The 27,228-nt window shown below is 51.8% G+C and overlaps 2 protein-coding genes across 4 annotated transcripts; both read right to left on the bottom strand.

The window, feature by feature from the left end:
* Positions 1-30: 30 nt before the first annotated feature.
* AAAS (aladin WD repeat nucleoporin) lies at positions 31-8,854 on the bottom strand. Of its 2 annotated transcripts, XM_016201345.2 has the most exons (16): positions 8,358-8,854; positions 7,572-7,699; positions 6,220-6,275; positions 5,822-5,913; positions 5,601-5,647; positions 5,240-5,338; positions 4,798-4,941; positions 2,229-2,349; positions 1,760-1,884; positions 1,509-1,569; positions 1,285-1,375; positions 982-1,075; positions 829-896; positions 605-686; positions 411-495; positions 31-275 (listed from the first exon to the last, which is right to left on the bottom strand). In XM_016201345.2, the coding sequence occupies exons 1-16, from the start codon at positions 8,478-8,480 to the stop codon at positions 54-56; spliced, it is 1,638 nt and encodes a 545-aa protein (XP_016056831.2). In that variant the 5' UTR covers positions 8,481-8,854; the 3' UTR covers positions 31-53. The 2 variants fall into 2 exon arrangements, with proteins under 2 accessions (XP_016056831.2, XP_016056832.2); XM_016201346.2 differs by lacking the exon at positions 5,240-5,338.
* A 3,846-nt stretch (positions 8,855-12,700) lies between these two features.
* Positions 12,701-22,790, bottom strand: SP7 (Sp7 transcription factor). 2 transcript variants are annotated; one of them, XM_016201350.2, is made up of 2 exons: positions 20,440-22,790; positions 12,701-14,845 (listed from the first exon to the last, which is right to left on the bottom strand). In XM_016201350.2, exon 2 carries the CDS (start codon positions 14,810-14,812, stop codon positions 13,571-13,573), a length of 1,242 nt encoding a protein of 413 aa, XP_016056836.1. In that variant the 5' UTR covers positions 14,813-14,845; positions 20,440-22,790; the 3' UTR covers positions 12,701-13,570. The 2 variants fall into 2 exon arrangements, with proteins under 2 accessions (XP_016056836.1, XP_087670772.1); XM_087814646.1 differs by lacking the exon at positions 20,440-22,790 and adding an exon at positions 19,926-19,978.
* Positions 22,791-27,228: the final 4,438 nt, after the last annotated feature.

The following is a 27,228-nucleotide window of genomic DNA, read 5'->3' as shown; positions in this document are numbered from 1 at the left end:
AGTTCCCTTGAAAAGAGTCTCATAATTGAGTTGAAAAAAATAGGAAATTTTTATTAGAAGTGGGAGTGAGGGGAGTGGGACTGAGTAGGTGGTGGCCCTAGGAAAGGATCCCAAGGAGAGGTTGAGGACGTCTCAGTAAAGAGGGGCAGATTATGAATAGAACCTCCACCCCCAGCTGGGGGCTCTTGGGTTCGGCCAAGCACAGGGCTAAAATGTGGAAACTGGGCATTGACAAAGTACATAGGGATGTGGGTAATTCGGCCTGTGGACCAGCACTGCAGAGAGGGGAAAGAAAAGTCTTATCAGAGACTGGGTTCAAAGAAGGCCATATGGCAGAGCCACACAGCAGTCAAGGCTCTCCCCACAAGCTCCTCCCCACTTCCAAAACCCCAGCAGCCTGGCCTACTCACCACACTGAGCAGAGCCCCTTTGTTGAAGGCAGGATGGAAAGTGATGAGCTGGGCCTGGGCTCCTGGCTCTCCCTGAATAATACCACTAGGAGAAGAAGAAAAGGTAAGCAGGCAACTAGAGGCAGAAGCAGGATGTGGGTTAGTGAGGAAAGGCTGCTGAGGATCCCAGACCTAATGGCCTGCCTAGCACTTACCAAGGAAGTAGCTCAAACACAGGGCTGTTTCGAGTGCGAAAAAGGAGGATGACTGGTTTACCATCCTGGACCCGTGGATTTCCTGTAAGAAATGGATGGGGAGACAGGAAGGAACTCTGGAGGCAGAATCCCAGGGCAAGGGCAGAGAAGAACTGCACCCAGGGCATGGACACAATGGTCAGATAGCTAGGGTCTGAGCAAAGTCCTTCCTCCCCACCTCTTACCTTTCATGAGCACAGCCAGACGCTCCCCACTGGGGTCCCAGACCATGGAGTGAGCCTCTCCCCCAAGTCTATGGGTCAGAACAGTGGGTTGGGAGGGCTCGGCATGGCCCCTCCCACGTTTTACTGCCTCTCCCCCTCACCCACTCAGCTCACCTTTCCTCTCCATCTGGTGTCTGTACTATTGTCTCCGACAGATCTGCCACAATTGTTGCTGATTTTGCACCTCCAACGTGCCCCTTTCCCTCACCTATAGATAAGGGCAGAGGCTCTTAAGTACAGGAAATGCCTCTGACTTGTCCCCTGCCTCCTCTCCATCACAGGCATCAACACCTCTCAAGTCTCCCAAGCTGCTTTACTTCCCTTTATCCTTCAGAGTAGCATAGTACAGAGGAGAGTTCCTGCCTCCCTCTGACTGGTCCAGATGGTCTGCATCCTAAAGCGTTTCCCCTAACTCACCACAACGTTCTGGGAATGACAAGGAGTAAATCAGGGGTTCCCCCAATACAGTGAACAGCAGCCGGTTTCCATCTGGACTCCAGCAGCCTGTCTGGGATCAGAAAGCAAAAGACAGGGGAAGAGTGGTCTACAGGGGAATGTAGGAGGAAAAGAAGTAGAAGAGGTGAAGAGATGAGCTTGGGGGACCAGGGCCCCACCTCCTCCCCAGCTTCTGTGAATCTTACCTGACATCGCCCTGATAGAGTAGGCCACCTCTCGCAAGTCCACATCTGGGCCTCCCATACTCTGCACCAGAAAGAAGCAGATCACAAGTTTAAGACCTCTGGGTTCCAGAACTTAAACTTCCCCTGCTTCATCCGTCCCAGGGTCAGGTCAATAGGAATGGGGACAGAAGGTCCTTACTGCTGGAAGTTCTAGGAGCTAAGTGCCTTTCTCCAGGTCATTCTTGCCCTCCCTCTGTCCTCCTCCCACTCACCGAAAGACAGCTGAAGGAGTGGAAGCCAGGACTTTGCTGCCATCTGGGGACCAGAGCAGATTGGTAACCCCACCTCCTCGAAACCAGGGAAGGGGAACACAGGTCTCTGTTGAGACATCCCATACCTAGGAGAGTGGATCAAGAGAGTGACACAGAGGAAACTCAAGCACCCCTATCATCTCCCAGGGGGCTCCCCTTTTTAAGGTAGAAAAACACAGTAAGGGAGGGAGCAGGAAAGGGGTTGTTAAAATAGGAGGAAATAGGTTTTATGTTTACAATTATAGCAGGCAGAATTTTAAATCTTTGAGAGTCTGGATGATGCAGCTCCTTCCCTGGGTAAGTTTAAGATTGAATGGACAACTATCCCTCTCCTTCCCGCATGATATTTTACACCACCAGGCAAAGAATGCTCTTTCCTCAACCTGAGGGGTGGCTAAAATGACTGAAAGAGGGGTGGGGACCAACCTACCAGGATAGCAGCATCCACAGGTGAAGCTGAGAGCAGCCGCCCCCCACTGGGGGCCCAGGCCAAGCTAGTGACAGGTGTGTGCCCAGGGTGAGAGAGCACTTGGGCGCAGCCAGAAGAGGGTCTGCCAAGGGGAAAGGGTGAAGTCAGAAGATGACAAGGAGAAAGCCTCATGATTCTATATCCTTGCTTCCTCCTGATAAAACTTCCAAATCCCAATGGCCCCTCAGAGCCCAAATCCAGGCTGAAGAAAATGAATAAGGATCGTGCAAATGGAAGAAAAAATAAATAAGGAAGGGCAGTATCTCCACCAGTAGGTCTATAAAGGAAAATGGCTGAAAGGAGTAAGCTTTCACTATAGTCCTTGAGAAATAAAACTTTTTGACCAGTAAAGCTAGAATTTGTCAGGCTAGGGAAAGGTCATTCTCCACCAGAGAAGACCGCCCTCTCCCCACAGGACCATCTTGCCTGGGGCCTGGGATAATCCGTATTACCTCAAGGGTCCAAAACTCTTCTCTTGCCAGAATCATCTGCCACTCCCCAGAACTCATCCTGTGCTCCAAAACCTGTCTTTCTGCTTTCCTTGTAAGAATCAGTCTCCCTCCTCTGCTCCTGCATTGTTTTCTGCTTGTCATAAAGATGCTGCCTGTGGGTTGGCCTCCAATACTAGGCTGGAAGCTACCTAAGAGCATCACTGTGTCTTAGTCACCTTTGCATCTCCAGAGCCACATACTTGGCCTGACGGGTACAGGCTACTGCTTGAATTAGTGCCACCCTCTCCCTTTCCCACATAACTATAACCACTGTTAGCTCCAATGAGGTCTTAGGCCACTAATCTACAACTTATTAACTTTACAGTAAATCACAGTTACCTTTCCAGTTCATAGAGACCTATCTATCTCATTCTTTTCTGTGGCTCTACTGTAGTCCACTGAACAGAAAACCATAATTTATTAAGGCATGCTTGATTTTTAATATATACACTTATGTTTAGGTTGTCTCTATTCCTATTTTGCTTTGTTTTTTCAACTGGAATGTCTGCTTTTTGAGACGGACATTTATTGACATAAGCATTTTTCTCTGTTAATTTGCTAATGTAGTAACTCATGAACACATTTCCTAATGATAAGTAGTCTTTAATTTTTGGAATATCCTACATGGTTACAATTTTTAAAAAATATATCTTTATTGATTTCAGAGAGAGGAAGGGAGAGGGGGAGAGAGAGAGGGGGAGAGAGAGAGAGAGAGGGAGAGAGGGAGAGAGGGAGAGAGGGAGAGAGGGAGAGAGGGAGAGAGGGAGGGAGGGAGAGAGGGAGGGAGGGAGGGAGGGACAGACATCAATGATGTCACTGATGTGCTGCCTCCTGCAAGCCCCTGAATAGGAATCGGGCCCGAAACCTAGGCATGTGCCCTGACCGGGAATCAAACTGCAGTCTCCTGGATCCTGGGTGGATGCTCAACCGCCGAGCCATGCTCAGCTGGGCCATGGTTACAATTTTTAAAAATATGCTTTTGGATTCTATTTGCTAATATTTATTTAGGATTTTTGAATCTATGCTCAAATGTTTTCTTGCACTATTGTCAGGTTTAGGTTTTTGGCTTACATTATCTACCCTGGAACAGAGTTCATTAATTGAAAAAATGGTGAAATCTAAACAAAGTCTAGAGTTTAGTTAATAACAACGTACAAATGTGAGTTCCTTAGTTTTGACAAATGTAACATGGAAGTATGTTAAAAATGGAGAAACTGGGTGAAAGGTATACCAAAACTCTGTATTATCTTTGCAACCTCTCTGAAAATCTAAAATTATGCCAAAATAAAGTTTATTAAAAGAAAAAAATTAATCAGAAGGATTTCCAATTTTTTCTGTGATCTGGATTAGTTCAAATAGCATGGAGATTATCTCTTTTTTGACAATTAGATACAACTTTCATAAAACCATCTCAGCCTGGCATCTTTTTAGTGGTAGAGCTCATCCCTTTTAATTTCTTCAATCCACTTTGGTAATTTATATTTTGGGATAAAAGCAAACACTTCCTTTAGATTTTCAAATCTCTTAGTCTAAACCTGTATATAATATTCTCTAATGATTCTATTTTCTTCCATATCTATGGTTATCCCTCTATTCCCATTCTGAAAAGAGTGTACTTTGACTTTCTTTTACCTCAATAAGGCTGGCCAGTTTTTTTTTTATTCATAATTTAAAGAGCCAGTTTCTGTTTTTATATTTAGTTAGTTCTCCTGGGGATTTTTCCAATTTCACTGATTTCAACTTATATCTATATTAATTCCCTTCCCACCTTCCTTTTTAAACCTGTGTCTGACAGTCCTCTAAAAGGGACCATCTTTCTACTCCATAATTCATAGATACACACTTCCTACAATCCCAGAAGCCCCTAATTCTGTTCCTTTCTCTAGGTTGAAGTAGTCTCAGCACCTCCACCTTGACCTTAGGTCTACTTCTGCTGTGGGAACTGCTGTGAGGACAAAGGACTTCTCCTCTCCAGACCTCCTCATTACACCTAGCAGGGCTACAACCCTCAGGCCAAGGTAAGACAGAATGGGACTCACCTGGTAGACAAGGAGGTAGGGTCCAGGGTCCAGATGAGAATGCAGCTCTGGCAGGCCACAGCCAAGACAGAGGCACTGAGGGGCTTCCAGGCCAGAGCCGCCACATTTCTCTGCAGCCGGTGCTTCAGAGAGGGGACTATAGTGCTGGGATGAAAGGGTAGGGGACTGAGTCAAAGCAGGAACACTAAGACTCAGGGAACCTGAGTATAGTTGAGAGGTTCTACAAAGAAGAAAGCTGATCATCCAGGGCCCGGGTAATTGTGGGGCAGAAGGATAAGATAAAGGTTATATCTGGATAGAGGACACATCCAGTTCTAGAAGGAGCCCTGTAGACCAGGCCCAGGAACTGCAGGACTCCCCTGGGATCAAGGCTGGAGAGGGAAGTAGAGACTAATCTATGGAGACTGAAGAGTCAGAGCCTGCCTAGAAGGCCCCCACATACCTGTTAACATTATACACACGGATAGAATCATCTAGCAGGGCCACCGCAAACTTGTTGGTATGGGGGTGCCATGCAAAGACCCGCAAGCAGCAACTGGACCTGGGGCAGGAATGAGCATGAAGAGTCCAAACTTATACCTACCCTGACCCCAGCCCAGAAGCTCAGATTCCCTTTCACATTAGGACATTACTGTTTTTCATTTTTTCTTTTATTTATGTTTTTGGAAGGTAGAAAGAGTGAGAATATGGGTGGCAGTCAGGAAATGGGTGGAAGGAGTCTGTATATAGACTTCCCTTCCCCAAAAGAAGTTGCAAGGTTCAGGACTTCCTTCCAGCAAGAGCTCCAGAGCTTGTACACTCACCAATTTGTGACTTGGGCAAATTCAGCAATCAGATCTTCACTCCTGAGCTGTAAGATCAAATCAGATACAGGATGCACTGGGACAAAGGGAGTTTATCCCCATAATGTTCCACTGGACCACTCCCACCCTCTGAAGGCTTCCTACCCTACCCTGCCCTTAAGGGATAGGAAACGGAGAGGGGCATGAGAGTGGGAAGGGGCAAGGAAGGAAGCACAACTTACAGACAGGTGTGGGAACAGGGACCCGTGGAGGGAGGAGGCCCATCGACAGAGTGCCAGGGCCCAACTGGACACAGTCTTCACCCACTCAAACACTGTGGGGTTGAGGAAGCAGCTCTGATTAAACCATTCACAGGGCTCTAACTGGGTACCCTTTTAGGTGAGGGATGAGCACTCCCCAGGTCCTTCCACCCAACAAGTACTTCTAGACACCCAGTCTGGGAAATGTGGGGTAGGTAGAGGGGAGAAGTGAAGATGGCAGCAGTATAGACAACTGGTCCAGGAAAAACAGGGCTAAAGGGAAAGAGGCTGGGCCAATAGGTACCAGGATGAGTTAGGGAGACTATGGAGGGGAGAAACCAACAGCAAAACTAGAGAGGACCGGAGGGAAAAATACTTACCCTCCTCCTCCGAGTTTGCAATTTCATTCAGCACCCCAAATAGGCCCGTATCACGCCTGATGAGGAGAGGAAACTGAGTCAGATTACTCTGATCTCTTCAATCTACCTTCTACAAATTTCATTCATTCACTCAATAAACACGTATTACAAATAAGAGAAGTCACATTTACTGAGTAGCCACTATGTGCCATGCACTTTATATATTGTCCTTTCATTTAATTATCATATTAAAATGGGCATTCTGCACATTTTACCAATTAGGCAACTAAGGTTCAGATGTCTTTCAGGGCTCTGTGAGCAGGTCAAGGAGTCAAGACTTGCCGTAAGACACTGAATGGAAAGCCATGGAAGGATATTAAACAGAGGAATAAACTGATCACATTGGCATTTTAGAAAGGTCAGTCTGGCTGCAGATTAGAGGCGGTGTTTGCATCAATTGCAAGTCCAGCCCAGGACACCAACATTTAAGGGACATCAGGAAGAGAAGCAGCAGCTGGAGAGGCAGAAAGTGAGAAAGGGCCCAGGGCTGAATAACTTTCAGACAATGAATTGGTGTTTAACTTCACTCACACACAAAGAGACATGCAAATTAAACCATACTGCAATACCAAATATTGAAGTTTGACAGCACATGTGTTGGGAAACAGGCACTCTCTTACATTGCTGATAGGATTGTAAATATGCACAATTTCAAAGGAGGACTATTTGACAACAGCACATGAAATTAACAAATGAACATACCCTTTCAACCCAGCTACTTTATTTGTAGGAATTCACTCTACACATGACAGTGATAATAATGGCTAACTCTTGAGGTGATTAATATGGGCCAGGCACTGTTCTCTAAGTGTTTTACATCTATTAACTCATTTAATCATCACTACAACCCTGTAAGATAGGTTCCATTATACAGATGAAGAAACTGAGGGACAGAGTGATTAAGTAATTTGCCCAAGGTCACACAGCTAAAAAGTGGCACAGCCAGGAAATGAATCCTGGCAGTATGGTTCCACCTCTACATGTGCAAAATGAATGACCTACGTACAAGATTATTCACTGCAACCTTATACCCAACCTCGCTGAGCTTCAGGTAAAGGCTCAGAAAGTGGTAATAACATGAGGTGAGGGGAGGGAGCAAGTTCACATAATCAAACCAGAAAGCAAAACAAGTCATTGGAGATGAAATGGAAATACTGTTGCAAAGCCTTGAGTTCTACAATAAGGACTGATCATTTGAATGATACACAGCTCTGAGTTAGAGAGAGCCTGGCAACCTGAGACAGAGGGGTGGTGACCTCACTTTCTCCAGGATCTGTAGACCATGTCCCAGGAGACCCTTTGCCATGTCTTACCAAATATTGATACATCTCTTCCACACTTGCTCCCGATGATGGATGAAAGCAGTTCTTGTGCCATGGTCCAGCCTCCCAGGGGTCTTCAGGGGATCCTTTGACAGGTTTAGGACAGGAAAATTGATCCACTATACCCCAAAAGTAAGAGGTGTGACAGCGTGAGTCAGTCTTTCCCAGATCTATGCTGAACTCCCTGCCATCTCCAACCCATGGCTGGACTAAGGGGTAAGAGGGTCCAGAGACATGTTTCCCATTTCCACAAACAGAATACTTGAGAAACCGGAAAACAGGTCTTAGCTCCCTTAGCAGTAAAACTACAATATTTCATAGGGTTGCTGTGATTGTTAAATCTTATACTTGTGAACACCTGACTCAGAGCCTCCTTCTTACAGAGCAAACGCTCAAGAAATGTCAGTTTTTCTTCCTTTTCCTTCCCAGCAGGAACACCTTGGGGGAAAAACGCTCCCGGTTGTGCTTTCCCAGTTCTCCCAGATACTGTCTCCAACTTTTCGGTACTTCTCCTGCACCCTCACATCCCCTAGATTTGCCCTCACATTCCCCCCACTCTCTCTAGACCTGCCGCACAGCTCCTCAGCATCTCTCATCCTCCAAGCCCAGTCCTAAAATACATTCCTGCCCTTCTATTCTTCTCCAGCCCTGGCCAGGCGGTTGGTTTCCAGTCCGCCAACGTGGGGACCTCGACCCCGCCCCCGCTACGCTGCTCCGGTCCCGGTTCTCCAACTCCGCCCCACGCCCGTCGGTCCCCTCCCCCGTCGCCCAGGCCACCTGGCCCCGGAAGTCAGGAGGCGGACTCTCATAGCTACTGCCTGTCACCAGCTCGTTATTGTGCTCGTATAACGTGACTTGACCCCTAGGCGGAGGCGGAGGGAACAAGCCGAGGGAGCACATCTCGCCGGTCCCAAAGACGTCCGGAACCAGCAAATTCACGAATCCCGCCCCTCTCTCAGTTCCCGGGCTAGATTCGGAAGCGTACGGGCAGCCGCCCGGGACAAACAGCGCTGCAAAGCTCAACGGAAGTGAAGAGAGTAACGGAGAAGGACGCGTGCGCAGTCTGGGGACAGACTTCTAGAGCTTCCTCGCGCGCCGCCTAGTGGCTGGAGGGGAAACGGCGCGGACACGTCTTCAGGGCCAACCCTCCTTAAGGGTTCGGCAGTTTTTGTTTTTTTTCCTGTGGGGCTGCTGTTTTTCCCAGTTCCGAATTCCCCAACATAGCGTCCCACTCTCTTAGCTCTCGGAAAGCCCAAAATAAGCCACGTTCAGGGAAGTACCGAATTAAACCCTCCCAGGACTGTGAATCGCCCCAAGGAAAATACAGACGGTCACAGGGGCAGCTGGTTGTAAAGCCTCCGGATAAGAAAAGTCTGAGAAGACCTTGAGGGCGAGCGTTGCTCCCGCCAAAACCTACGGCGCACAGTGTTAGGAAGCCTAGAAGAAAAAGGGAGAACAGTTGGAAAACTGTAAGATTTCCTGAGCACTTATAAGCGCTTGTATAATCTTTACAACAACCCCATGAGGTAGGTACTATTACTATGAGGAAAGAGACACAGAGAAATTTGACCTAAAAATACCAAAACCAGGCGTTCTGACTTCAGAATAAAAGTGAAATTGATCGTATTCTAACTCCATGGAACTAGAACTGAAGTCTAGTGCAGAATGGGGGCTCCTTGGCTTACAGCTGCATGACTTTGGAAAAATCGTTGAATTCTTTGAGCCTCAGCTTCCTCACTTGCAAAGTGTCCAAATTATTTCACGTGGTCGTTTCCCATTCAAAATAATGGAAATGAAGTCATTCAATAAGTTATATAAAGTGCTAAACAGATATCAGAGATCATTAGCCATAACTTCCATAAACTAGGTGACCTTGGGCATTGTTTCATTCATTTAACAAATGTTAATGAGCAAATTCCAAGGACCAAGCTCTGGGGAACAGATAAATGTTTAAGACAGAGTCCCCACTCCCAAAAGCTGCCTGTCTCATGGGAGGATCTAGGGAGCATTCTAGCTTAGCATTCTTAGATTCTGTGTCTGCAGCTCCTTTCTACATGAAAAGTTCCCCCCATGAGTTACTATTCCCAGGTCAGAAAACAAGGGCTCTAGAATGTTAACAGCCATAGGATTCAACTGAGGATCTTGCTAAAATGCAGATTCTGGGTGGACTCCTGAAACTGAATTTCCAAAAAGCCCCCAGGTGATACTGCACAGATCACACTTTCAGTAGCCTCCCCCCCCCCCCTTTTTTTCCCATTGCTTTTCAAAGAGAGGGAAGGGAGAGAGGGAGAGAGAAACATTGATTGGTTGCCTCCAGCCAGGACCAGGGCCTGGGATCAAGCCTGCAACGGAGGTATGTGCCCTTAGCTGAAATTGAACCCTGGACCCTTCAGTTCACTACTGACGCTCTAACCACTGAGAAAACCGGCTAGGGCCCCCTCCCCTTTAATTTGCTAGATTTGCTCACTGTCGTTTGGGAAGTCACAGAAGGCTTAAAGAGTATAATCTAAAAACCCTTTCAGGAAACTGGTTGGGAAAGATATCCTTGAGAAAGGGAAGCAGAACCAGTTTGAAGGTAGAGGAGTCCGTGACTCTGACAGAGCAGTGGAAAGCGCTGAGAACCCACCACAAAGTTTTTGTTTTACCTCAGTTGTGACACCATCAAGCCCCAAGATACTCCCAAGAAATCACTATGGCCTGGGCCTGCAACTTAAGTTCCACCTCCCTTTGATGAAGCCTGATTTTCACCAACAGGTTGTGTTATTATTATTGGGTGAGTGCTTGCCTCTTAGCCCGTAATGTGAATTGGAAGGAGGAACTGTGCTATGTAGATTCACATTCCGCCACCGCCTTCTCCATACTCCTTATTTAACGTTCCTTGAAAGGTTTTCACAACTGCAGATTCTCCGGAGGCTGAAGCCCAGGGCTAGCGCACTCCCCACTAACGTCACCAGGGGGCGCGGCGACCCGGGCGACACAGCTACTGTGACCTACAGCCCCCGGGGCGCAAAGAGCTTAGCGGGAGGTCTCCACGGACCCCCTACGACCTGGGCGGGAAACCGAGGCAGCGCCCGGCTGCTGCCCGAGACTTCTACCATGCCCCCCCTTCGGGAGGCATCACCGGAGCCTGGATGCTTGGAGCTCGGCCCGCCGCCCCTTCCCGGGCGCCCCGGCCGGGGCCGGTAACCAGGCGCACATGGCCCGCCCGGCCCTGTTTGTCCTGGCGGCGCGCCGCCGCTATTTGAGGCGGTTTTTATCTCCCAGAAACCAGCAAAACCCCAAGCGGAGTCTAGGGAAGATGAAAGGGGCCGAGGGGCTGGGGTGGGGAGGGCCGCGGGGCTGCGGCGGGCTGGAGCTGGCACCGGACAGGCGGAGACCGGGAGGCAAGAGGGCCAGGCCCTGGGGGGTCCGGAGGAGCCCGCCGAGCGGGCGGGGGCGGGAGTGCGGGGTCCACTCGGGGTCTCCTCCTCCCGCGGGCCAGCTTCCAGGCGTCCCCCGCCCTCGGCCGCCCCAACCCCCTCTCCCCAGTCTGCCTTCCGCCGCTGCCCCCAGCCCCTGGAGATATCCTCGGAACGCGGGTTTCTTCAAAGCGTCTTTGAAGCCGCGCTGCGCCGGAGGGCAGGAGATTCGCACCTGGTGGAGGGCGGCCCCGTGGGGAGGGGGCTAGCACCCCGAGACCGCCCGGCTCGCCGCCTAGGACCCGCCGCCCCTTGACACCCCTCCTCAGGCGCCGCAACGTGGCTCCCAAGCCTGCGAGAGGGACCGTGGGCTGAGACGCCGGCCGCAGTCGCCCCCAAGCCGGGGGGCGCGGCCGGGGAGCCCCCTTAGCCCAGCGGGGGAGCCCTAGGGGGTGAGGGCTGCACAAAGCCCTATTGTGGTTGGGGATGGCCTCCACAGAGTGGCTTTGTTCCTCCGCTAACTCCGTGGCGGGCGCGACTGATTGCGGCCGGGGCAGGGGGCGGGTTGCGAGCCAGGCCGGGGCCGCCCGCTGGGAGCCGCCCCTCGGCAGGTCCCGGGCCGCGCACTGGGCCGCGCTGCAGCCGCGGGATCGCGGTTAGGTCCGGGTCCCTTCCCTGGCCTGCCGGGGTTGGTTGGTGCAGAGTCCAAGAAAGAGCGGAGAAAGGAAACTCTCGGCCTTCCCAACTCTGCAGAGACTCTACGCGGTCAAACACTGACCTCGCCCGAGGGCCTCGCGGACGGACTGTCTTCTACCGCGGGCGTAATGTGCAAACCAGCGCCGTAGGACGCCTTGGGCAGTCCCCAGTTTGCCAAAGAAAAATACCTCGGCTCACCCTTTTCCCTTCCTCTTCCCCTCTTCTCACCAGAACAAAGTTTAAAATCGAACTTTTATTTTATTAAATTAAAAAAAAAAAAAAAAGACTCCATAAGGGCATGATCCCTTCCATTATATTACCCTCTCCCCAAGCTCCAGCGGCTTTAACCCTTTAACTGGGGGCCTTGAGGGAGCAGGAGATAGAAAAGGAGGATCCAAAGTCACAGGAAAGGCATTCAAAGGCACGAAGCGGCTTTAAAAGTCACTGGAGGTGAAGGTAGGAGCATCGGAAGTCCCAGGTTGGGAGCCTATGTGTGCGCACCCAAATCAGCTTAGGGACCTATGTCCTCCTAGCTCTATAAATGCTTCTTTTTCATGGCTTCTAGGCACCAGCCTTGCTCACAGTGCCTTGCACAGAGTAGGCACTCAATAAATACTTGATTTATTTGAATCTGATACCAGAGAGAGCCTTCCCCACCTGTTCTTCAGGAGAGGCACCTCCAAACCAAAGTCCTCCTCCTGTTAGGTGGGCTTTTCCAAAAAACCTGTCTAAGATGGCAGCTGCAAATTCTCCATAACCATGGCAACAAGGGATTAGCCTGATGGGGTCATGGTGTCAGGGGAGGGGTAGTGGAAGAACCTGTTCTGGGTTTGAGGGAGCTGGGGTACATTCCAGTCCCCCCTCCATAGGACTTGAGGTTTCACAGCTTCTGGCTGGGGGTGGGAATATTAAGGATCCTCTAATTGAGAGATACCCCATTAACTCTTTAACAGATCAAGTTAACCAACCCTATTAGCAGAGATTCCATTAAAAGAGAAACCCCATTAACTGAGACCCTGATGATAGAAATTCTATTAACAAGATCTCCACTAACACTTCTACACAGAGATGCATTTGGCTAAAACTTCCATAGCAGAAATGGACCTCCTCCCCCCTCCCCCCAGCTCACTCTACCTGACCTGTCATCATAACTTAGATAAATAGAATTATTATTATTACTATTCATTTCTCTTGGAACATAGGGGTTAAATATACAGGCCTGGGGGCAGCCTCCCTGACCCTGGGGTCACCCCATCTTTGGGATCAGATCCCCACTGGTCTGCCCCCCTCTTGGCACCTTGCTTCCTGCCAGGTGACTAACCCCAATCCCCCTAACTCTGGCTCCTAATGAAGAGGCCACCAGGGGGCAATAAATTATCATCATCATCATCATTATCATCATTGTGTTTGTAAATAGGAAGAATGCTCTGGAGCACAGACAGCACAGTGGAATAAGAACTTGGGAAGACTGGAACCTGGAAGCTCAGAGATAGTGGTAAATAAGGTTGGGAAGTAGAAAGGATGGATGTCAAGGAGTTAATGAGATAGAGAAATAAAGTGTTGGGAGCCCAGATGGAAGGAAAGAGAGTGGTGTGGTAAGAGCCTAGGAGAGAGAAGCCGTGGACACGGGCCAGAGAAGAGTTTAGGAAGCCAGAGTACAGAAATCAGGCACAAGGTGAGGGCCTAAGATGAGAGTTTATGGAAGGGGCTCATGGCAAGGGAAGAGGGGAGCTGAGGGGGCATGCAGGGAGATACCCAGGCTCAGAATGGCCAGGGGAGATGGAGAGCACCCCAAAGGGCAGCATGCATGGGGCAAAACAGTGAGGGGGAAGCAGTGGTCCACTGAGCCAGGAGAGGCTGGCAATCAGCCCTGGGGCTGGAGACCCTCCACCTAGCTCAGATCTCCAGCAGGTTGCTCTGCTCCGGGCTGCCTTCAGGGGCTTTTTCTGGGGGTGCCGGAGAGGCTGAAGGTCGGGGTGTCTGATTGGCCTCCTCTTCCCCTGCGTTGCGGCCCTCCCCCAGCTCCTTGGGGCCACTGGATGGAGGCCCTGGGCCTGGCTCGCCATGGGTGCGTTGGTGTTTGCTCAGGTGGTCGCTCCGGGTAAAGCGCTTGGAGCAGAGCAGGCAGGTGAACTTTTTCTCCCGGGTGTGAGTGCGCACGTGACGCTCCAGCTCATCCGAACGGGTGAACCTCTTGCCACAGAAGAGCCAGTTGCAGACGAAGGGCCTCTCGCCCGTGTGCCAGCGCAAGTGGGCCTTCAAGTGTGAGGCCTTGCCATATACCTTGCCACAGCCCGGTATGTGGCAGCTGTGGATGGGCTTCTTCCGCAGCCCAGCTGCTGCTGCCCCCAGGCGCTCTATCTCCTGGCAGTTAGGGCAGTCACAGGAGGAGCGCCCTGCTCCACTGCCCCCATATCCACCACTGCCCCCTGTGCCTGCGCCACGAGGGGGTTTGGCTCCACCACTCCCCTCTAGCTGCCCAGTATTGCCCACTGCCTTGGATTTATAGACATCTTGGGGTAATACATGCTGAGGCCCTGGTTGCAGAAGGTGAGGAGCTGGGTAGGGGGCTGGATTAAGGGGGGCAAAGTCGGCGGGGTAGGTGGGTAGCTGGGGGTTCAATGGAGGCTGAGCAGGGCCTGTGGGCAATGTCCCTTGCAGCCCATCACCCTGGCCCTGCCCACCACCTAGCCAGTTGCCCCCAGGGTGCATATCCCACCAAGGTGTAGGAGCATTGCCTGGGCCTGGTGAGATGCCTGCGTGGATGCCTGCCTTGTACCAGGAGCCATAGGGATGTGCCATGTCCAGAGAGGTGTAGACACTAGGCAGGCAATCAGAAGAAGTGTGTCCCTTGGGCACTAGTAGCCCAGGATCCTGGGTGCCTGTGGGCCCAGGAAATGAGTGAGAAAAGGGAGGGTAGTCATTGGCATAGCCGGAGGTGGGTGCTGGAGGACTGCCTGCAGGTGAGAGGAGCCCGTTGGTGCTTGAAAAGGGGGCTGGGTAGGCATCCCCCATGGTTTTTGGAGCTGAGAGATCACTGCCCACAGAGTATGGCTTCTTTGTGCCTGCCTTGCCCAGTGTTGCTGAGTCCCGCAGAGGGCTGGAGCCACCAAATTTGCTGCACGCCGCCGTCAGCATGGCCAGGGGACTGGAGCCATAGTGAGCTTCCTCCTGGGGAGAGATGGAAGCACTACTTAGGGGAGGGAGGAGAATGCAGAGAGGAGGGTAAACTCTAGGACTACAACCTAGACACATGGAGAAGAGAACAAATGGGTCAGGGAAGAATTGAAGAGAATGAGGAGAGGTAAGAAGAGGGGCCATGAGGACTGGGTCCCAGACCAGAGCTCAGATGGCATTATGGAAGGAGAGCAGAAGTCTGCAGCTTAACACCCAACTAAGGAAGCAAGAAGCAGCGGAGTTCACTGTGACGTATTAGCTGGGGGGTGTGCAAGGGCCTTAGAGAAACAGGAGTTGCCTCTTAAATGAAGAGCTGGGGATAGAGGCAGCACTTGGATGAGGTAAGAATTAGGGGTTCTGCCCAACTGGCTTGGCTCAGTGATTGAGCATCAACCTGTGATCCAGGAGAGATTGTGGTTCAATTCCAGGTCAGGGCACATGCCCTGGTTGTGGTTTCGGGCTTGATCCCCAGCAGGGGGCGTGCAGGAGGCAGCCGATCAATGACTCTCATCGTTGATGTTTTTTCTCTCTCTCTCTCCTCCCTTTCTCTCTCTGAAATCAATAAAAAAATATATATTTTTAAAAAGGATTAGAGATCCTGACCCCCGGGGAGTGGTTCAGAGCAGAGGCCATGGTCAGAGACTTGGAGAGGGAAGATGAGGCTCAAAAGAACAGCACGGGAAGGAGGAAAAATATTAGGGAACTATAGTTACCCCCATTCCAGATTTTCCCAGCATTACCCCATATTTCACTTCCTGTCTCCACTTCATCTCCTGACTAAGGCAGTGGCCCAGCCTGGTCTCCCCAAGGCCTTGTCCTCATGTCCCTGGTAAGGAATCTCTTGGCAGGGACTCTGGGCCTGGGGAGCAAGAGGAAGCGATGGCTGAGACACTGGGACATTGAGAGGGAACAGGGCTGCCGCCAAGCCAAGACTGTGGCTGAGGCAAGAATGTCTTTCAAGCAGGCAGTAGGCACCTCCTGCTTTGTGGAGCCAGCTGGTACCCCTTTGGGAGGACTAGAAGAGCCTGAAGTCCTCATGCCCCTCCAGGGCAGGGAATTGGGGTGGCTATGACACTGGCTCACAGCCACACCCCTCCATGCCTCAGTGTCCCCTAACGTGTAGCCCATGTAGCCGGTCTCTCTTCACCCTTCCAGCACAGTGAGTGAAGGAAGACATGTAGATGCGGCACATGGGGGTCTTTTAGAAATGCAGAATGCCCTTAATGTTCACCTTGCTGCTGCTGCTACCAAGCCAGACCTCCCTCAGGACCTCCTGGTGCCCCCCCCACACACACCCAGGTCAGCCTTGGGACATCCTGGGAGGAGATGGCCTCCAGAATCCCTGGCTGGCATAGGTAGGCATCCATCACTGAGAATCCCACCAAAAAAGATGTGCTCCAAAGCTGACCCTGGACAGTTCCCTGACTGGGATCCTCAAGAGCCAATGTACCTGGTGCCTTATGGGAAAAGCTGGAAAAGAACTCAGGAACCCAGGGCTCCCAGATCCGCCTGCTAGCACGCTGTGTGTGACACCAGTTCTCAAGGTAGGTCTGGGGTCTTAAGGTTGCAGTGAAGGGCATGTGCAGTCACCACTCCTGCACTACTCCCCAAGTGCAAATCTGACGCTCCCCCTGCCCATTACCTCGCTCTGAGGTCCCGTTGACTCCGTGGACATGGACTCCCAAATCTGAGTGACCAAAACTTTCCTCAAATCTGGCCGTGGTAAAAGCCCTGGTCCTTCCCCGCCAGGGTTCTCCTGGAGCCTCTGGTCCCCCAAGCAGAGGGTGGGCTGAGGTGGGGTAGCTGCTGGGACAGGAGCCAAATCCCAGCAGAAAGGGAGAGAGAAACATGGAGTACGAAGGGGAGAGGCAGAGAGACTCAGAGACACCGGAGCAAAGTGCCCGGCACAGGGTGAGGAACTGATGTAAAAGCCCCCAGAGGTGGGGGAAGGGGAACAGGGGGGGTGAAACTGGCATTAGGGGCCAGAAGTGGGCAGGGACCCAAAAGAACAGAAAGGTGAAAAGACAAAAGGGAGGAAACCAGCAAGAGGAAACCAGTATAAACAAAGAGAGGTGATGGAAAGAGACTGGGCTAGAGGGCAAAGGAAAACAGAGGAAAGGAAAGGGAAGGGAAGGAGGAAGAGAAAAGAAAAGGGGGGGGAGGAGGAGGAGGAGGAAGGCAGATCTCCTACCTAAGAAAACCACCAGGGGGCTGGGCCCCAGAAAACCCCCAGACCAGGCCGCTCCTCCCGCCTTCTCCCCCTGACCGCCCCCTCCCCCTCTGCCCAGCCCGGGCCGGCTCCGTTGGTTTCCCTGCGGTCGGTTTATTTTTAAAAACGCCGACGCCGTCCCCCGCCCGGCCCTCACACTGTGGCCACAGGGGCCTCAGCCAAGCCCAGGGACCCCACCCAGCTGTGGGGAAGAAAGGAGGGGTGAAAGAAGGCAAGCGGCCCCAGGCCAACGGGAGACCCCAGCCCTGGGGAGCAGAGGCCCTCAGGGCTCCGGAAGGCAGGGAAAAGGGAGCGAGACCCCAGGCCCACTCAGACTGTCCTAGAAGCCAAGAGCTGGGTCCCTGGCTAAGTTTCACCACAGACTCAGTTTCCTTCTCTTGCTGTTTGCACTCCCGGAGAAGTTGGGAGAGGGTCCTGGTGAGGGATTCTAAACATGAGCCTTCATACCTGATCAAATGCATTACCTTTTGGGGACCCAGGAGTCTTACCTTCCAATTGTTTTTACTCCTCCCTCCACCCACTCACTATCCCTTAAACCCAACAACACAAAGTAGGCTTAAAGTGCAGAAGGGGAGCCTCTGAAGGACAACATGAGGAGCTGTCCCCAGGTCTCTCACCCAGATAGATGTGCAGCGAGGAAGGAAGCCCCTCTTCTCAGGTGTTCACCGCACCCAGCTGACCTCCCACTGGAATATTCGCCCACTGTATATCTGGGGACTGACTGGCCATAGGTCCCAGTTTCCAGTTCTCCACTTTTTCAGCCTTCTCCCAAGTTGTTCAGTTTTCCCAACTTCCAATTCTCCATCTCCACCTGGCCCTGACCCCCATATATCCCTCCTCCCTGTTTTGCATCCCACTTGGCCCAGGTGAGCTTCCCATCAAGCAGCAACTGCTTCCTTCTCTGAATCCCAAGTTCTTCCCACTGCCAAAGATCCCACCTATACCAGGCAGAGGGCTTCTTGGTGGTGGTAGCTGGGGAGAAGGGGAAAGAAAGTTGAGGACCCAGGTGTCCAGAAATTGGTGAAAGAGACAGAAGGCCTGGAATGCCTTTATGTTGGGACATCTCCAGCTCACAGGGAGTGAGGGACATGGAAACCCAGTATTCATGACACATTCCTCTTGCCAAGTGCTGTCCCGATCCGGTGTCTTTCCAGCAAGCCTTTGGGTCCCTTTCCCCCTGCACCAATGCCACGCTGGCAACTCTGGCATGATGCCCACACCCACTGACACTGACACTGCCCCTGCCTTGGGTGGACCCAGGATTTCCATGCACCTTAGTCCTCCAGCTTCCTCAAGACCAACCAGTGTTTCAAGATGGCTCAATATAGTAGTGAAGAGATGACAGGGAGAGCAGTCTGCCCTCATTGCAACACTTGGGACTCCAGCCTGGGTACAGGGTACTGACAGAGGACATGGTGTCCACCCTATTGGCTTGTATGCCATTGCCTCAAATTCAGTCACAAAACTATCTCTCAGCCTTACTCATACACCATTCCCCACTTGGACTAACAAATATGGCCCGGCTTACTTACACACACACACACACACACACACACACACACACACACACACACACACACACCCCTGTGCTCTCATAAGGCCCGCCACGGGTGCAGTCACTGCTTTACATTCTAACACTTACACTCAGGCCAATAAACACAGGCCTTAAGACGACTCCCATTCCATCTCACACACACCTCTCCTACAGGCTTCCTGTTTGGCCCATCACCCCTGGGACCTGAGCTAGGGCACTGAAAACAGAGATGGGGGTTTCTGAGGGGTGGGAGAATATGGAATATTCAGGGCCACTAAAGGAGGCTGACTTTAAGGGGAGGGCTCTCTGGCCACAAACTCCTGTGGAGGGACCCAGAAAACAGGACAGAGACAATGACAGAGAAAGAGAGTCAGAGGCCCAGAAGCAGAGAGAACTCAGGATGTTCAAACAGGCTGTGAATGGCTGAGAGTCCCCTTTTCCAACTATGTGCCATGAGTCTTTCAGGAGCCCTGCTAGAATGAGTGATTTCTCAAGACCCCCAAACCCTGGCCCGCATGGTATCCTAGTTCCCTCCATACCCAGTGCCAGAGAAAAGGGATGCTGGGGTCCCAGCCTGGAGGGGAAGTGGCCCAGTCCGCCCTGGAGCCTCCCACTCCCAAAATAGAGCTGAGTTTGTCTTTGGCTGAAAGCTAAATATTTGTGAGCCGGGCAGGCGGCCTCAGACCCTGGCCCTCCTCCTTGGTTCCCTCTCAGGCTTGGGCCCAGTTCCTCTGGTCAGCCCCCCCACAGGCACAGGACTGCCCTTCTCCCTTCTCTCATAGCCCACCTCCTCTCCTATAGGCACCAGCCCAGAGGCCCAGCCCTCTCCCCACCTACAAACCAGACAAGACACTGCTCAGGCTGAGTTCTAGGAGACAAGACCCTCAAGGAACTGTACCCAGTTGCCACTCTGTGCCTACTCAACCAGTCCTATCACCTTCTCTCTCTCCCCCTGTGTACTACCAGCTTATCTATCTCTCACCCTTCTCCCCCCCCCCTTCTCTATCCCCTTAGCATTCTTCAGAGTTGGTGTGCTTGGTTGGCCTTAGGGGTCCTGCCTTCTTCCTACCTAATCTCCTCTCGTCCTCCTTAAACTGCTCTCTGACCCCTGGCCCTGCTCTCTCCTCCCCTTTCTCCTGCCCCTTTCTTTCCCCTCCTCTGACCCCACTCCTCTGTCCTTGTCAGAGGGACTCTTGAAAGTGACAAGCACCACAGCAACTGTCTGTGTGAGTTGGGAGGTGGGGGGTGGGCAGAGATTAAGACCATGGAGATTGTGGCTGGTGTCCTGGGGAGGAAGAGGGAACAGTTACCTCAAGCAGGGAGGACGCCATCCTGAGGCTGGGGACCGGGTCCCAAGGAGCCAGGCAGATGGAGAGAGCCGAGCCGGAGAAAGAAGGAGAGGGAGAGGGAGGGAGAATGGGAGAATGGGAGAGAAGAGATCTAAAGTTAGAAGGGACTGGGGGGGTGGGAGTGGGGGGGCTGCTCTCTGTCTGTAGGGATCCACCCTCTAATTACAGCTTTCCCAGAGGAGAAGGCTCCAGATCCAATGAGCAGGGCGAGAGAGGGAGGCAGAGGGTCCAAATTTCCTGCTCCATTTGCTGAGCTCCCCAAAGAAGGGATCTGGGCGGGAGAGGAGAAACAGGGCTCCCAGGGAAGGAGTGAAAGCTGGAGGGGGATAAGGACATGGGCAAGTTGTCAGGGCGTCCTGGGGGGCACTGAAGGAAGGGTTGAAAGGTGGATGGGCCCAGGTGTCCCACATCCTGCCCCCAGCAGTCCCATGGGCATCTGTGGGAACCCCTCCCAGCTCTCCCCGGTGTCAGATACCTGGGGGATCTGGGGCTGGGTGTCCTGGGTCTCTCCTCTCTGGAGGTCTGGCAGTGGGGGTGCAGGCAGGAGGTGGCCTGAGGGTCCTGGGAGGGCTCGGCTCCTCTCCCAGGCCAGCTCCACTCCTGTTCCCACTTGGGCTCCGATCCTACAATCCTACTGACTCCAGAGTCCTGGCTGCTGCTCGGCTGCTGCTGCTGCTGCTTCTGCTCCTGCTGCTGCTGAGGCTGCCGCTGCCGCTGCTGCCGCTGAGGGAAGGAACAGGAGGGAAAAGGAACAAACCCCAAACCACTAATTAGAGATCCAGGGGGGGGATGGGGGATTGGGGACGACACTCACACAGAGAGACTGGAACACACAGCCATACACACTCATGGACAAACACAGGATGATACATGCACACGTACACAAAGTGCTACCCACACGGACACAGCCACTGTCATGAATGAACACAGACAAATTCACACACAATGAGCTCAGTGACATGGCTGGAGGCACACGCACCACATACACACCCGAGTTGACCACAGAGACGCTTGTTTCCCCAGTCACCCACCTCGAGATCAGGGGAGCAGTGTGTATGTGCATGTGTGTGTGTGCGTACATGTGTGTTATGAAAGACAGAAGTGAGAACATGCTCTGGGGTGAAGACTTCTGCTGCCCAGGCTTTTAGGGTCACTGAGGTAAGTTCCAGAGTAAAGCCTAGAGGAAGGGATGGAGAGTAGGGGAGGGCTTAGCACAGACGTGGGGGTTCCCCAGTCTTCCTCCCATTCTAGGAAGTGGCACCTAGGCCTGCCTCATTCAATGGGGCAGAACCTGGATCTTCTGATCCTGGGAAAATTTAAGGCAGGAAGGAGTGAGGGTGGGAGTGGAAGGTCATTGGGTTAACTCATCCACGCTCAAACCTAGCCCCTTTAGATAGTGTCCCCCAAAAGGTATGCCCTAAGCTCCATTATTCCTTGCTAGTTACCCTCCCCAGACCCTTCCTGACCACACATCAAGTCATCCTTTGACGGGTGGTTCTCATGAGTGACATGATTTCCTGGGAGGGAGCTCCTGGTTACCTTTCTCATTGCCATGCATCAGTTCCCTCCTCCGCAGGAAGAACTGAAGTTGAGTTTAGGCAGGACTTCTTATCAAAATGGGAAAGAAGAGAAGGACAATCAACCAGGTTGGGAGAGGGAAACCAGAAAGTCTATTAACTGAAACCTGGGTCCTGAGGTAAGCTCATGGCAGAGAGAAGACAGGGCAGCCAAGTGGTAGAACCAGCATCTCTCCCATGGAGGGGCCCAGCCAGCTGGGGTTGTTTTACAAGTTATTCCCCAACACACCCCTCTCCCCCTCCCAGCCCTGCCCATCCTAGGAATGGAGCCCTGTCCTTCCCTTCCCACTCCCCCAGCTCCCCCACACAGTACCCTCACTTTCTCTTCCTGATTCCCCACTTTCTTGCTCCTTTTGCTCTCCTGGCTCTCCAAGGGAAAGGTGGGGAGGGAGAAGGAGTGGATGGAAGTCCAGGAGACAGAAAGCAGAATCAGAGTTCAGGGTAGGGCCCAGGAATTCTGGATTCCAGTCCACTGACTTGATTTCCCCCAAGGAACCCTATGGGCCCAGGGTTCCTGGGGGAAAGGTTTAGGGAACCAGGGTGGCTGGCAGACAAAGAAAAAGAAGCAAAAAAAGAAACAGAAAGGCCAGAAAGACTGAGACACACAGAGCAAAAGAAACAATGCGAGAGAATCAGGAGAGATGCTATGGAATATAACAGAGAGGAAGAAGAAAGCAAAAGACCACGTATGTGGCTTAAAAACACAGAGAGCAGAAAAATCTAAAAAAGAAAAGAAACTGGCCCAGAGGAACAAAGGTGAGGAGACAATGGCTTCAAGAGAGGGCAAGACAAGGAAAATAGCTGGAGGCCTGGTCAGGCCCGGAGAAGGCTGAGGGTTAAAGCAGCCAGGCAGGTGGGGGGGCGGGGATGGAGTATAAATAGCGCATAATTGTGTCCGATGATTACACGGGCCACCCCACCCAGTCTGCCCAAGAGGAAGTGCCCGTGGTGGGGTGTCCCGTGACCTCGCAGTCTCCCCCTGGTGGGGGGGCTCTGAGCCTGAGGTGCTGGATGGACTTCTGCACCCCTTACATACACATTCAGAAGTTGGGAAGATGGGGAAGGTTTGGAGAAATTACTGCACCAGCAGCAGAAAAGCCCAAGGCCAGTTAGGTGACGCAGGCAACTGAGGCAAAGGAGAAAAGTCTAGACTCCAGAGAAGAAATGGCAGGTGGGAGAGGCATTGGGCTCCAACTAGATTGAGGAGAAAAGGGAGAGACTGAAGGGCAAAAAGAGGAGTAAGGAAAGGACAAAAGGAGGTGCAGGGTTGGGGAGAGGAGTTGGGGAGCAGGGAGGGTCAATCTTCTCCACCTCCTTTTGGGGGACCTTAAGCCCGAATCCTATCTGGGAAGGGGCAGCACTGCCAGGGAAGGAAAAGGAAGGAAGGAGCAGGGTCCCCAGGAAGATGTGAACCAGGTCCTCTGACATGTCGATGCCAATAGAACAGAGTCCCCTCCCAAAGGTTTGTGCCAAAGCCAGGCAGAGGGGCTGCCTGAAGCCCCCAGCTGCCTTCCTCAGGACCCTGGGTTCCAACTTCCACACCCTTTTAAAAGACAGTCCAGCCCAGCTGAGGCCCAGGTATTCCTGGGTACAGATTCCCAACCCCCTCTCAGTGCCCTCAAGGGCTGGGGACAGCAACTGGGAGCCCTGACCAAGGACCTGCCTCCACCCTCGCAGGCCTCCCTCAGCCCAGCCTCCCAGGGGGTGGGGCAGCCCAGGCAGAGGCGCCATGTGGCAGGGGCGGGTAGAGGCTGCGGCTCTGGTCCTTCCAGTATAAACCCCCTAGGCATCTGGTTTCTATCCACCACCCCCCACCACCCTGGGGGCCCCTCAGCCTCCGCCCATGGCCACCCAGACACTGAGCTCCCAGAGATGGACACCCCTGAAGGAAGGGGTGGGACGGTGTCTTTCTGATCTTTCAACCCCAGGACTGGGCTGAACCACAGGGACCACTCCCTTCCCTCCCTCCCCTAGAAGAATGAGGGTGGGATTTCTAGGTTAGAGGAGGTTGAATCTGGAACCTGCCTCAGTTCTCTTTAGATCTTTTTTGAATCAACAGTGGGGATGGAGAGAGTTAAAACTGGAGTGAGTGGGAGACTTCTAGCCCCCTATTTCTCAAGGAAACTGCCTCCTTCCACACTACTGCCCACCTCCTAGGCTGGGCTCCTCTGAGAACCCTAATCCAAAGGGACTCATAGCCTTTCCTTTGTTGTTATTATAGAAAGTTTGGCTCCCCTAGAGCAAATCCCCAGTGAACAGAGCCTCTGAAATAAAGATCGACACTTACTCTAATATAGACCTAATGAGTGAAACACTTCCGGATACACACTTGCACACATGCTGAGTGATGAACATATACATGCTCTGTAGGTGCCCACATCGACACGCACACGCACACACAAACGACAGGTGATGCTTACACCAAGATACTTACCTTAACCCCCAATCACAATAATGCACACACCAGTGTACATACTTGCAGAGAGACTCAGAGCTACCTAGAATATCCATGCCCCCCCCACACACACACAAGGATTCATGCAGACTCACATCAGACAACAGTTACAATATGGCAAATGTCCCAATACACGTACATATCAGTCTATCATCACAGTTTTACAGCTCCAGAGACCCCTGAGCTCTCCTAGAGGGGCTTTAGGAAGCCCTCTTCCTACAAGAGCCTGTGAGTAAGGGTGATGAGGGCCCTGCCAGTCCTACAATTGCATCCCGCAACTCCTACTAGTGTGGGAACCTCCAGTGTACCTTCAGGGGACTCACTGATTTTTTACCCTCCATATCCACCAGAGTTCAGAGACCCAGATGGCCCCAGCAAACTCCCTGGCCCTGGGGAACCCCGGCATTCCTACCCCCACCCAGACCCCCCCCCTGCTCTGCGGCCCTGCTGACTCATCTCTCCCTCTGTGGAGCTCCCCAACCACAGGGGCCTGGAAGAGAAGCTTGGAAAGTTGCGCTCATGTCCCGGGCCCCTGGTCTGGCCACTACCCCCCGCCCTCCCATGCACCCAGGCCTAGCTCTTGTCTCTAGTAGAGACACTGGTGACAGAGAACACAGAGGGGACAGGAAAGAAGGCACCCAGAGACAGGGAAACAGAAAGACGGAGAGAAAGACCTAGGGGAAAAGAGATGGCCCGAATACAGATAAGAAGCCCTGAGAGACAGCTGCTAATATGGTAGGGTCCTCCAAAAGCCATGGGGTTGGGGACCAGGGAAATTCACTTCTTGGGTGGCAGAAGATCCACTCATGGCTTCGAGATATGGACACTACCCAGTGCCTTGACCTAGCATTCTGAGCCTGGGCTCGGGGAGCTCGGAAGAAGAGGATCCAATTTCTCTTCTCCTTGGGGAAGAAGGGAAGCTTTGAAGAAGCCAGTGCCTCTGTACCAGACAGCTTGGGAAGGTGCTCCCCACCCTACCACATACTACACACATTTACACACATATGCATAACTCAACTTCCTCCCACTCTGCTAGGTCTCCCTGTTCCCTCTTCTAGGAACAGCGCTGCAGGGCAGGAATCCTGGTGCTAGCCCTAGCTCCCCTTTGCTCTGAGCCTCAGTTTCCTTAGTTGACATTTGAGCCCTGAGACAATATAGCAATCCCAGAGGAGGCAGATCAGAATTAGGAAGAGAAGCACTATGGGAGGGGGAAGGAGAAGGACAGCAGGGGACAAACAGAAACATGGAGGGAAGGGGAAGACTGAGGCCTGATCCTGTAAGGGGGGAACCTGCCCTGGGTAGGTGTTTCACATGGGTCAGCATTGAATTAAGACTCTGGTCATCTCGCCCTGGCCAGTGTGGCTCAGTTGGTTGGAGCATTGCCCTGTGCAGCAACGGGTAGTGAGTTCGATTCCCAGTCAAGGCACATACCCAGGTTTCAGGTTTGATCCCCAGTCGGGCACGTACTGGAGGCAACCAATCAATGTTTCTCTCTCACATCGATGTTTCTCTCTGTCTCCTCTCCCTTCCTCTTTCCCTGAAATCAGTGAATACGTCCTCAGATAAGGATTAAAATAATAATAAATAAATAAGTAAATAAGGTTTCTTAAAGTACTAACAACTGAAAAAAAAGACTCTGGTTATCTCAAGGAAGTGCTTCTTTGTAAAAAAGATACTATGGAATCTGAAACATGAAATATGTCTTTAAATGAAGAGAACTTGGGGTGATGGGTTCCTGATGACATCTTCTATCTTTAGCAATGAGCTGAACAACCAAAGGCAATGGTCCTTCAAAATCTTAGCCCACACCCATTTTCTCTGACCTGCTCAGATTCTTCTTGGGGCTGGATCTGAGGAACATTATTTCATTCAGCAAATGTCCAGCTTGCACCTATTTTGGGCCATGCACACAGGGCTAGGTTTAAGCACGCAACCATGACCAAGACAGACCCAGCCCCTTGCCTCACAAACCAGTAACCAACAAAGAGCGGGAAGTATCTTGAGAGAGTAAGTACTAGATGTTATTGAAAACAAAAGAGTGAATCTAAGCTGGTGTTGAGAGAATCGAAAAAGGTTTCCTGGAAGAAGGGATGACTAAGTAAAAATACTGAAGTGTCTGGCCTGTGTGGCTCAGTGGTTGAGCATTGACCCATGAACCTGGAGGTCGAGGTTTGATTCCTGGTCAGGGCACATGCCCAGGTTTTGGGCTCAATCCCTAGTAGGGGTATGCAGGAAGCACCCGATCAATGGCTCTCATCATTGATGTTTCTATCTCTCTCGCCCTTCCTCTGTCTGAAATCAATAAAAAATATATATATTAAAAAACAAACAAAAAACAACAACCAAAAAGAAACACAACAAATCCCAAAAAACTGAAGCATGAATAGGAGTTAGCCAGGTAAAGTGAGGAAAAGTGTTATTAAGTCCTGCCTCCCCCTATATGCAAAGGCCCAGAGGTAAGGGCACTTTTGAGGTGCTGAAAGTTGAGTGTGACAGGAGCACAGAGAGTGGAGGCTGATGGGGGAGGTCTAATCAGCAGTGCAAGGGATCTCAACCTGATTCTAAGGAAACATATGGGAATATTTGTATTTTAGAAAGATGACCCTGGCTACAGAGAGGAGAATGGAATTGGGGCTTAGAGCCAGTAGTTCTGGGTAAATCAGCCATTTACTCTGGTGTAAGCTTGGGTTAGTTAACCTTCGATGCTTTAGATTCTTCTTTTTGAGAATGGGGAAACATAATACAGCAACCTCCCAGGGTTGTTACAAGGATTAGGAATAATACATGTGGAACTCTTACCACAGTGTCTGGCACTTAGTGGTTATTCCATCAGTGGTGCCCATTAGTATTGTCAAAATTTGGAGGATGGCAAAATTAGAGGCAAGGAGACCAGTTTGCTGCAGCAGTCCAGGCAGGAGGTGAGGTGCGACCTGTAGCAGCAGAGAGCATGAGAAGTCAATGGAAGCGTGATATTTAGGAAGCGAAATAGGTAGGATTTGGTGCCTGGTTGGGTGTGAGAAGTGAGGGAGAGGGAGCAGTCGAGAATGACTTTCCTTGACGTGTGTGTTTGTGTGTGCACGTGCACACGGGACGTGCAGGCATTTTATGGGTATCTATTCAGTTCTGAAAATGGCCCTTGACAATTGAATCTGGTCAACAGAGTGAAAGTGCCATGCTGTATCTGAGAACCTGGTCTCTGGCCTTCCAGAAGGACCTCTGCCCCCCCACAAAC

The sequence above is a fragment of the Miniopterus natalensis genome, chromosome 2, assembly GCF_054644295.1.
Source record: "Miniopterus natalensis isolate mMinNat1 chromosome 2, mMinNat1.hap1, whole genome shotgun sequence".
In the NCBI taxonomy this organism is placed as follows: domain Eukaryota; kingdom Metazoa; phylum Chordata; class Mammalia; order Chiroptera; family Miniopteridae; genus Miniopterus; species Miniopterus natalensis.
The sequence above is the reverse complement of the archived record's forward strand: the minus strand, read 5'-3'. Positions and strand labels throughout refer to the sequence as shown.